Source organism: Bombina bombina, chromosome 9 (assembly GCF_027579735.1).
Source record: "Bombina bombina isolate aBomBom1 chromosome 9, aBomBom1.pri, whole genome shotgun sequence".
In the NCBI taxonomy this organism is placed as follows: domain Eukaryota; kingdom Metazoa; phylum Chordata; class Amphibia; order Anura; family Bombinatoridae; genus Bombina; species Bombina bombina.
The window spans coordinates 149537434-149549611 of NC_069507.1; the positions used below are offsets into that span (position 1 = coordinate 149537434).

The 12178-nt window shown below is 38.6% G+C and overlaps 1 protein-coding gene across 1 annotated transcript in view; it reads left to right on the plus strand.

Moving 5' to 3' along the window:
• The window catches only part of LOC128640465 (cilia- and flagella-associated protein 46-like), a 638812-nt gene that overhangs the window by 218178 nt on the left and 408456 nt on the right, over positions 1 to 12178 (plus strand). Inside the window, exons 25-26 of the mRNA XM_053692944.1 lie at positions 10770 to 10983; positions 11543 to 11692. Coding sequence (XP_053548919.1) covers positions 10770 to 10983; positions 11543 to 11692 — 364 coding nt within the window. The remainder of the gene's footprint in view (positions 1 to 10769; positions 10984 to 11542; positions 11693 to 12178) is intronic.

Sequence of the window (12178 nt, forward strand, 5' to 3'; positions counted from 1 at the left end):
ATGTAGGGGCCTTATGTTACAGTTGGGTGAACAAGGGTAAAGATCAGGAAAATAAACAGTTTATAGGAGGGGTAGTAAAAAATACATCAATAATATTTGTATTTTATTTGACTAAATTAGCTTTTACTATCATGGTGCCAGTCTTTCAATAGCTTATTTTTTATCTTGGGTTTTCATCTCATTTTAATAGTCATAGAAGGATCTTAATTTACTGTCCAAGCACAAATCTGTTCTTAAAATATTGACTTGAAAGGTTATTTTTCTAGCTGTAATATTTATGACCTTGCTTGATCCTAAACTAAATGCGTTACCATCCAAGATGTACTTTTCCATTATTTTATGTGGACAAACCAGTCTTAGTAAAGCCAAAATTAAACTTTGCATAGATTATGCAAATTTGAAAAAACTTTAAATTGGTTATCAAATTTGCCTTATTTTCTTAGTATTCTTTGTTGAAGAATAAACCTAGGTAGGCTTAGGAGCAGCAATAGTTTACTAGGAGCTCATCGGTTGAGTCAATGTTGTAGATTTACTATATTCCAAGTGGACATGATTCGGCCACTAGCAGGGGCTGTCAATCATCCTGATCGGATCACAATGATTTCAATCTGCCACCTAAAAGGTGGCAGACAGATTAAGGAGCAGCGGTTTTATGACCTCTGCTTCTTAACGTCTGTTTCAGGTGAGCCATAAACGATGGGCCTCTGAAGCAGCATTCGCTTCTTCAAAAAAGGAGCCCAATGATAAGAAGCATACATGTGCAGACTGCAGTCATCAGCTAGCTCCCAGTAGTGCATTGCTGCTCCTGAGCCTAACAAGTTATGCTTTTCTACAAAGAATACCAAGACAACAATGCTAATTTGATAAAGGAAATACACTGGGAAGTTTTAAAGGGACATAAAACCCATTTCATTAATCAGATAGAGCATGCAATTTTAAACAACTTTTAGATTTACTTCTATTGTCAAATTTTCTTTGTTCTCTTTTTATTCTTTGTTGAATGAGCAGTGATGCACTACCGGGAGCTAGTTGAAAGCCAATGACAAGAGGCATGTATATGTGCAGCCACCAATCAGCAGCTTCTGAGCCACTATATGGCAGCAGTTTTACAAGAATGTTATACATCTGCAAGAACACTAGATGGCAGCACTATTCCATGCCATGTAGGACTTAAGACATGTGCACGCTAGCTATCTAGATATCTTTTTAACAAATAATAACATGAGAATGAAGCAAACTTGATAATAGAAGTCATTTGGAAAAACAAATGGTATGCTCTGTCTGAATCACACAAGTATATTTTGTTTATTTTCCCTTTAAAATGACTTGCTCTGTCTGAATCATAAAAGTTTAATTTTGATTTACAAGTTGTTGTGAATACTAATATATAAATACTAATGTTATTACAGACAGATGCTGGTTCTTTTTTTTTTTTTTTAACACTAACTAAACCTATTAACCCCTAAACCGCCATTCAGAAACATCGCCGACACAAACTACACCTATTAACCCCTAAACTGCACCCCTAACACTAACTAAAACCTATTAACCGCTAAACCGCCATTCCAAAAAAATTGCCGACACTAACTAAAGCTATTAACCCCTAAACCACTGTTCCCAAACATTGCCAACACTAACTAAACATATTAACCTCTAAACCGCCAGCCCCCACATCGCAACAACCTAAATTAAACTATATTAACCCCTAAACCTAACACCGCCTAACTTTAAACCTAACCCTAAACCTAACACCCCTTAACTTTAACATAATTAAAATATAACTAAATTATAGTTACAATTATTAACTAAATAATACCTATTTAAATCTAAATACAAAGTAACTTACCTGTGAAATAAAACCTAAGCTAGCTACAATATAACTAATAGTTAAATTGTAGCTAGCTTAGGTTTTATTTTATTTTTATTTCACAGGTAAGTTATTTATTTTAACTAGGTGGACTAGTTAGTAAAAAAAATAGTTAATAACTATTTACTAACTACCTAGTTAAAATAAATACAAACTTACCTGTGAAAAATAAAACCTAAGCTACCTTAAACTAAAAGCTAACATTACAAAATAAAAAAAACTATCATTACAAAATAAAAAACACTAAAATTACAACAACAAAAAACTACCATTACAAAAAATAACAATCAAAAGTATCCAAAACAATAAAAAATATTCCTATTCTAATACCCCCTTTGAAAAAAAAACAAAAAAAAAAACACCCAAAATAAAAAAATCCCTAATCTATAATAAATACATTTGTTTGTTAATTTGTGTAATGTTTTTTTTTTTTTTCGTTTGGGTTTGGCTTTTGTTTTTTGAATAGCCATTTTTTATTTTTAATGGGCAGTAAAAGAGCTGAATGCCTTTTTAAGGGCAATGCCCATTCAAATACCCTTTTCAGGGCAATGGGTAGATTAGGTTTAACTTTATTTTTATTTTGTGGGTTTGGGGGGGTGGGGGTTTGTTATGTTAGTGGGTCTTTGTGTTTTTCTTTTGTAGGAAAACAGCTGATTTCTTTAGGGCAATGCCCTACGAAAGGCCCTAAAAGGTCTGTTTAAGGGCCCTTCATAGTTTATTATAGATTAGGGATTTTTTTTATTTTGGGGTGTTTTCTCCTACATTGGTGTGTCCGGTCCACGGCTTCATCCTTACTTGTGGGATATTCTCTTCCCCTACAGGAAATGGCAAAGAGAGCACACAGCAAGAGCTGTCCATATAGCCCCCCCTCTGGCTCCGCCCCCCAGTCATTCTCTTTGCCGCTCTGAACAAGTAGCATCTCCACGGGGATGGTAAAGAGTATGTGGTGTTAGTTGTAGTTTTATTTCTTCTATCAAGAGTTTGTTATTTTAAAATAGTGCCGGTTTGTACTATTTACTCTACAACAGAAAGTGATGAAGAGTTCTGTTAAAAGAGGAGTATGATTTTAGCACCAGTAACTAAAATCCATTGCTGTTCCCACGCAGGACTGTTGAAACCAGAGAACTTCAGTTTGGGGGAACAGTTTGCAGACTTTTCTGCTCCAGGTATGACCAGTCTATTTTCTAACAAGACATAGTAATGCTAGAAGACTGTCAGTTTTCCCTTATGGGATCGGTAAGCCATTTTCTTAGACTCATAACAGAATTAAGGCTTATAAAATGGGCTCTATGCTGGTTGACACTATTGTGGGCTAAATCGATTGGTTTATATCATATTTATATGTCATTTGGAGTGTTTTGTGTATTTGAAAACACTTTTGGGAACGTTTTTATTTCGCCTGGCAGTTGTTTAGACGCCTAATCTAGTCAGGAAGGCCCCTTCACTCTGGTATGCAGACGGAGGAGGCCTCATTTTCGCGCCTCAGTTGCGTAGTTACTTCTAGAGGCAGTGCATGCAGCTTCATGTGAGAGGGTCCTGTGGCTAAAAAACGGACTCAGGAAGGCTTATTTCTGTGGTGAATAACCCCTAAGGAAGGTAAAAGCCGCAGCAAAGTCTGTGGCAGGGACTGTAGTGTGTTTAAACTGGTAAATTGAACAAATAGCTCTGGTTTGCTCATTTAAGGATTTAGAGACTTGACATTTGGTGTGCAATACTTTCAAAGCATTAAGACACTGGGGTGTAAAGATTTGATATTTCCTTCATAGTTTTTCAAACATTCAGAAATAAAGTGTGCTCTTTTTATTATTTAAAGAGACAGTAACGGTTTTGTTTAAAAACGTTTTTATTGCATTAATAGCCTGCCAAATTCTGTCTAACATGTCTGTACCTTCAGATAGCATATGTTCTGTGTGTATGGAGGCCAAGGTGGTTCCCCCTTTAAATGTATGTACAAATTGTGCCAAGTAAGGACAGTACTGTCACATTTAATAAGGTTGCCCAAGATGATTCTTCAAATGAAGGTAGTGGGGATAGCTCATCATCCTCTCCTTCTGTGTCAACACCAGTTTTGCCCGCGCAGGCGATTCCTAGTACATCTAGCGCGCCAATGCTTGTTACTATGCAGCAATTAACTGCAGTAATGTATAATTCTATAGCAAATCTTTTATCCAAACTGCCAGCATTTCCCAGAAAGCGTGATTGCTCAGTTTTAAACACAGAGGATGAGCAAGTTGACGCTGACGATAATTTATCTGTTATACCCTCACATCAATCTGAATTGGCAGTGAGGGAGGGTCTGTCTGAGGGAGAAATTTCTGATTCAGGAAAAGTTTCTCAGCAGGCAGAACCTGATATCGTGGCATTTAAATTTAAGTTAGAACATCTCCGCGCCCTGTTTAAGGAGGTGCTAACTACTCTCGATGATTGTGACTCTTTGGTGATTCCAGAGAAGTTGTGCAAAATGGACAAATTCTTAGAGATCCCTGTGCACGCTGATGCCTTTCCTATACCCAAGAGGGTGGTGGACATAGTGACTAAGGAGTGGGAGAAGCCAGGTATACCTTTTGTTCCACCTCCTATATTTAAGAAAATGTTCCCCATTGTCGACCCCAGAAGGGACGCATGGCAAACGGTCCCTAAGGTTGAGGGGGCAGTTTCAACGTTAGCCAAGCGCACAACTATTCCTATTGAGGACAGTTGCGCTTTCAAAGATCCTATGGATAAAAAATTGGAAGGATTGCTTAAAAAGATATTTTTTCAGCAAGGTTTCCTTCTTCAACCAATTTTGTGCATTATTCCTGTCTCCATGGCAGCTTCTTTTTGGTTTGAGGAACTAGAAAATCCGCTCCAATAGGAGACTCCATATGATGAAGTCATGGACAGAATTCACGCACTAAAGTTGGCTAATTCCTTTATTTTGGATGCCACTTTTCAATTGGCTAAGTTAGCGGCGAAAAATTCAGGTTTTTCAATAGTGGCGCGCAGAGCGCTTTGGCTAAAATCTTGGTCGGCAGATGTGTCGTCCAAAACAAAATTGCTTAATATTCCTTTCAAGGGTAAGACCCTTTTCGGGCCGGAATTGAAAGAGATTATTTCAGACATCACTGGGGGAAAGGGCCATGCCCTCCCACAGGATAGGCCTTTCAAGGCTAAGAACAAATCTAATTTTCGTTCCTTTCGCAATTTCAGGAACGGAACGACCCCTAACTCTGCAGCCTCTAGACAAGAGGGTAACGCTTCCCAGCCTAAACCAGCATGGAAACCATTGCAAGGCTGGAACAAGGATAAACAGACCAAGAAGCCTGCTGCTGCTTCCAAGACAGCATGAAGGGGTAGCCCCCGATCCGGGACCGGATCTAGTAGGGGGCAGACTTTCTCTCTTTGCTCAGGCTTGGGCAAGAGATGTTCCAGATCCCTGGGCACTAGAAATAGTCTCTCAGGGGTATCTTCTAGAGTTCAAGGAACTTCCTCCAAGGGGAAGGTTCCACATGTCCCGCTTATCTTCAGACCAGATAAAGAGACAGGCATTCTTACATTGCGTAGGAGACCTATTAAAGATGGGAGTGATACACTCAGTTCCAACAGCGGAACAAGGTCTGGGTTTTTACTCAAACCTGTTTGTAGTTCCCAAAAAAGAGGGAACGTTCAGGCCAATTCTGGATCTAAAAATTCTAAACAAATTCCTCAGAGTTCCATCATTCAAAATGGAAACCATTCGGACAATTTTACCAACAATCCAGGAGGGTCAATATATGACTACCGTGGACTTAAAGGATGCGTACCTGCATATTCCTATCCACAAAGATCATCATCAGTTCCTGAGGTTTGCCTTTCTGGACAAACATTACCAGACCGTGGCTCTTCCATTCGGTTTAGCCACTGCTCCCAGAATTTTCACAAAGGTGCTAGGGTCCCGAGGGGCATTGCTGTAGCACCTTACCTAGACGACATTCTAATCCAAGCGTCGTCCCTTTCCAAAGCAAGGGCTCATACAGACATTGTTTTAGCCTTTCTCAGGTCTCACGGGTGGAAGGTGAACGTAGAAAAGAGTTCCCTGTCCCCGTCCACAAGGGTTCCCTTTCTGGGAACAATAATAGACTCTGTAGAAATTAAGATTTTCCTGACAGAGGTCAGAAAATTAAAGCTTCTAAACGCTTGTCAAGTTCTTCAATCTATTCCTCAGCCTTCCATAGCTCAGTGCATGGAGGTAATAGGATTAATGGTTGCAGCAATGGACGTGGTTCCTTTTGCTCAAATTCATCTAAGACCATTACAACTGTGCATGCTCAAACAGTGGAATGGGGATTATGCAGACTTGTCTCCCCAGATTAAAGTAGACCAGGAAACCAGAGACTCACTCTGCTGGTGGTTGACTCAGGATCACCTGTCTCAGGGAACGAGTTTCCGCAGACCAGAGTGGGTCATCGTCACGACCGACGCCAGTCTCTTAGGCTGGGGCGCGGTCTGGGACTCCCTGAAAGCTCAGGGTCTTTGGTCTCGGGAAGAGTCTCTCCTCCCGATAAACATTTTGGAACTGAGAGCGATATTCAATGCGCTCCTGGCCTGGCCTCACCGATTCATAAGATTTCAGTCGGACAACATGACGACTGTAGCGTACATCAATCATCAGGGGGGAACAAAGAGTTCCTTGGTGATGAGAGAGGTATCCAAGATCATCAAATGGGTGGAGGATCACTCCTGCCACCTATCTGCAATTCACATCCCAGGAGTAGACAACTGGGAGGCGGATTATTTAAGTCGTCAGACTTTCCATCCGGGGGAGTGGGAACTCCATCCGGAGGTCTTTGCCCAGTTAACTCAACTATGGGGCACTCCAGATATGGATCTGATGGCGTCTCGTCAGAACTCCAAGGTTCCTCGATACGGGTCCAGATCCAGGGATCCCAAGGCGACACTAGTGGATGCATTGATGGCGCCTTGGTCGTTCAATCTAGCTTATGTGTTTCCACCGTTCCCTCTCCTTCCCAGGCTTGTAGCCAGGATCAAACAGGAGAAGGCCTCTGTGATTCTAATAGCTCCTGCATGGCCACGCAGGACTTGGTATGCAGACCTGGTGAATATGTCATCGGCTCCACCATGGAAGCTACCTTTGAGACAGGATCTTCTAATACAAGGCCCATTTGAACATCCAAATCTAGTCTCTCTGCAACTGACTGCTTGGAAATTGAACGCTTGATTCTATCTAAGCGTGGGTTTTCAGATTCAGTTATAGATACTCTGGTTCAAGCCAGAAAACCTGTAACTAGGAAAATTTACCATAAGATATGGCAAAAATATATCCGTTGGTGTGAATCCAAGGGATTCTCTTGGAGTAAAATTAAAATTCCTAGGATACTTTCCTTTCTCCAAGAGGGTTTGGATAAAGGTTTGTCAGCTAGTTCCTTAAAGGGACAGATATCTGCTCTGTCTGTTTTGTTACACAAATGTCTGGCAGCCGTGCCAGATGTACAGGCGTTTGTACAGGCGTTAGTAGAATCAAGCCTGTCTACAGACCCATGACTCCTCCTTGGAGTCTAAATTTAGTTCTTTCAGTTCTTCAGGGGGTTCCGTTTGAACCCATGCATTCCATAGATATTAAGTTACTATCTTGGAAAGTTCTGTTTTTGGTTGCTATTTCTTCTGCTAGAAGAGTTTCTGAATTATCTGCTTTGCAGTGTACTTCTCCCTATCTGGTGTTCCATACAGATAAGGTAGTTTTACGTACCAAGCCTGATTTTCTTCCAAAAGTGGTTTCCAACAGGAATATTAACCAGGAAATAGTTGTTCCTTCTCTTTGTCCGAATCCAGTTTCAAAGAAGGAACGTTTGTTACACAACCTAGATGTGGTCCGTGCTTTAAAATTCTATTTAGAAGCAACAAAGGATTTCAGACAGACATCATCCTTGTTTGTCGTTTATTCTGGTAAGAGGAGATGGCAGAAAGCTACTGCTACCTCTCTTTCTTTTTGGCTGAAAAGCATCATCCGATTGGCTTATGAGACTGCCGGACGGCAGCCTCCTGAACGAATTATAGCTCACTCTACTAGAGCTGTGGCTTCCACATGGGCCTTCAAGAACGAGGCTTCTGTTGATCAGATCTGTAAGGCAGCAACTTGGTCTTCTCTGCATACTTTTGCCAAATTTTACAAATTCAATACTTATGCTTCTTCGGAGGCTGTTTTTGGGAGAAAGGTTTTGCAAGCTGTGGTGCCTTCCGTTTAGGTAACCTGACTTGCTCCCTCCCTTCATCCGTGTCCTAAAGCTTTGGTATTGGTTCCCACAAGTAAGGATGAAACCGTGGACTGGACACACCAATGTAGGAGAAAACAGAATTTATGTTTACCTGATAAATTTCTTTCTCCTACGGTGTGTCCGGTCCACGGCCCGCCCTGGCTTTTAGTCAGGTTTAAAAAAAAATTATTCCATACACTACAGTCACCACGGCACCCTATAGTTTCTCCTTTTTCTCCTAACCGTCAGTCGAATGACTGGGGGGCGTGGCCAGAGGGGGAGCTATATGGACAGTTCTTGCTGTGTACTCTCTTTGCTATTTCCTGTAGGGGAAGAGAATATCCCACAAGTAAGGATGAAGCCGTGGACCGGACACACCGTAGGAGAAAGAAATTTATCAGGTAAACATAAATTCTGTTTTTTGTTTTGTTTTGTTTTTTAAAAGGGGTATTAGGAATCATTAGGAATCATTTTTATTGTTTTGGATTATTTTATTTGTTATTTTTTGTAATGGTAGTTTTTTTATTTTTTATAATTTAGTGGGTTTTTTTTGTAATGGTAGTTTTTTTATTTTGTAATGTTAGCTTTTAGTGTAAGGCAGCTTAGGTGTTATTTTTATTTCACAGGTAAGTTTGTATTTATTTTAACTAAGTAGTTAGTAAATAGTTAATAACTTCTAACTAGTCTACCTAGTTAAACTAAATACAAACTTACATGTGAAATAAAAATAAAACCTAAGCTAGCTTCTATATAACTATTAGTTATATTGTAGCTAGCTTAGGTTTAATTTCACAGGTAACTTACTTTGGATTTAGATTTAAATAGGTATTATTTAGTTAATAATTTAAACTTTAATTTAGGTCTATTTAAATTATGTTAAAGTTAGGGGTTAGGTTTAGGAGTATAGTTTAATTTAGGTTGTTGCGATGTGGGGGTCGGCAGATTAGGGGTTAATTAATAGGTTTAGTTAGTGTTGGCGATGTGGGGGGGTGCAGTTTAGGGGTTAATATGTTTAGTTAGTGTCTGCGATGTCGGGGAACTGTGGTTTAGGGATTAATAGGTTTAGTTAGTGTTGGCGATGTTTGGGAACAGCGCTTTAGGGGTTAATTGTTTTAGGTAGAGTTGGAGATGTGGGGGGTGCGGTTTAGGGGTTAATAGTTTTAGTTTTTGTTGGTAATGTCGGTTAATGGTGGTTTAGGGGTTAATACTTTATTCAATGATTTATTTAGTGCTGGCGATGTTTGTGAATGACGGTTTAGGGGTTTATAGGTTTAGGTAATGTTGGCGATCTGGGGGGGTGCAGTTTAGGGGTTAATAGGTTTTTCCGTATTGGCGATGTCGGGGAACTGTGGTTTCAGGGTTAATAACTTTATTTAGTTAGTGTCGGCGATGTAGTGGGTGGTGGTTTAGGGGTTAATAGGTTTAGGTAGTGTTAGTGATGTGGGGGGACGGCGATTTAGGGGTTAATCACTTTATTTAGTGGCGGCCTGGGTAGCGGCGGTTTAACATAATTCTGTTTCAGCAATTGCCGGAACATTAGTTCGATTTGGTCCGTAATAAAGATTCGGTCCGACATAAAAAATAATGCCGTAACGGTTTCGAATGCATCCGAATTTCAAAATTCCGAACGACGCAAATACATTATGAAACCAAATTGCCGACATATATCGAATTATTGCAAATGTTTCTAACCAAATTTTTTTATGACTCCAATCAAAACGAAGCGAACAAAATTTTTCGATTGCGCACAAGTCTAATGAAAAGGTTTGGGATCAGCCAAAATAGCAAAATAGATTTGTTCTGCTGTTTTTTTTTTTCTTTTTTAAATGGGTAAATAATTTGGCCTATTCCATTAGATCAGTGACATATTTGATGTCATTTTAAACAATACTATGGAGCTATTGTTGAGGCTGCTGCATGATCACTTTTACTAATTTATTTAACAGTTGTATTTTTATTGGGGAAATGTTCTTTTGTGATAAAAACTTACGAAAACTCCATCAGATGAAAACTAGACAAGACAAGCCCCTGATATGCAACTGTTTGCTAAGGTTCATATTATGGGCTTTTAAAATGTAAGGACCTCAATTTTTTTGAGCTAGTGTTTTAGTAGCTCACTTCCTGGTCTTCTGTTTTTTGTTTTGTTCCCCTAATTCCATCTTTCCTGTCAATTAGCTGAGCTGAAAAGTAGGTTGAGATGGAACTTTGAAGTTTGTCATAAAGTTAGTACCTGTATATAGTAAATTGTTTTGCAGTTGTTATCAGTTAAAGCCAATTATAGACATATATGCAGCAGGGTTAACCTTGAGAACTCAGCAGGCAGCATTTTAAGGTCTGAGAGTTAGATATTGCTTTATTTTCAGAACTAAATTACATGAAAATGGCTCAAAATAAATATAAATATATTGCAAAACTGTTTCATTACGCCTAATTAAACGTTTTATATAAAAAATGATCAAGGTGTTTACTGTCCCTTTAAGTATTCAGCGGCAACAAGTAAAACATAACCATAATTAATTTATAGTATAAAGATGCAAGGAAGATTTTCTTATGTTTAATAAGAATGACAAATTCTGTCAGTATATAGGACATAGTTTTGCAATGCACAATACAATACTTTTCTTATTCACGCAGAATTCTAATGTTGTTTGCTTTATGTTTATCATTCATAGGAACACTGTGCTTTTTGTAACGTTGTCCAATAATTTAGCCAGAGGCCTTATTCTTCGCTGGATACCTGTGTCAGAAGCGAACAAAAGACCAGAGACAACTCAACATACAGAGAAGAGCAAGAAAGCTCCAGGGAAACAATCAGAGAAATCTAATATACCTCAAGCTGTATCAATTGATACGAACGGTGTTCCTGATGTGAAACTAGCCTTAGAGGTACCATTGAATTTAAACGTAATATACAAGTATACTTGTACGATTTTTATGTTTCCATAAAATAGCTTTAAGAAACTTTTACATGCTTCTGGCACTTGAGAAACTGAAAAAGAACTGCTAAGTTGAAAGCTAAGAGTGATTGAGTATACAGAAACTCCAGGAAGTTCTGCTTCTTTGATATGACATTTAGTTTCAAAATATTGAATGCAATTTCCTTCTGTATTGTTGTGCACCTTAAACTTACACTCCTATAATGTTGAATATAATGTTTTGACGTTATCCAAATAATGCTAAAGAATGACAATTTGAAACTATTCAAACAATACTTAAGAAATATCTCTACTACAATCAGTAGCTTTGAATTGAACATAACATTTTTACATACTTGTTGTATTTTAAGATATACAGTAGTTTGATTGTTGAAGTGTCTTTTTCTGCAATTTATCTTTAGCCTATTTCATCCATATCTTTAGATTTAGAACTACTTTTACTTGGAAAGATCACATACAGTATATAAAGTACCTGTAATAGTATATAGCTTATCTTCTTTCTATTTTAGACTTGCGAATATGCTCTGGAGCTGACAAATGGAAACACACCTGAAGAATTAGTTCCCATTTCAATTCGGCAGGGTGTCCTATCAACATGGGTGAAAGCCAAACAATTGCTGCAGCAGCAAATTGGGCCCAAACTAGGAACTGATGATGAGGTACAGTGCTATAAAGTACTCATACTAGAGGGTTAAAGTACTCTAAAAATTCTGTCTGTATATGAGCAGTACTTACACATGTTAAATGCTATTTAAATTAATATTAATAGTGCAGTGTTGGTTTGGTGCCTCCTATAGACTGATAAAGACAACTGCTTCTGGTTTATTGGTGGAGAGGAATGCACGCCATTTTTATTTTCAGACAATTTAATTTTGAAGAGCTGAATTGAATGTAACTGCAAAATGCTTTCATTAGTTGTAAAAAATTGTTGTGCTTAAAGGGACATGGAACCTAAACAAGTTCTTTCATGATTTAGGTAGAACATACAATTTGAAACAACTTTCCAGTTTACTTCTATTATCAAATTTTCCTTCATTCTCTTGGTATCATTTGTTGAAGCAGCAGCAATGCACGACTGGTTTCTAACTTGTGTGAGCCAATGACAATCGGTATATATATGCAGCCACCAATCAGCAGCTAGAACC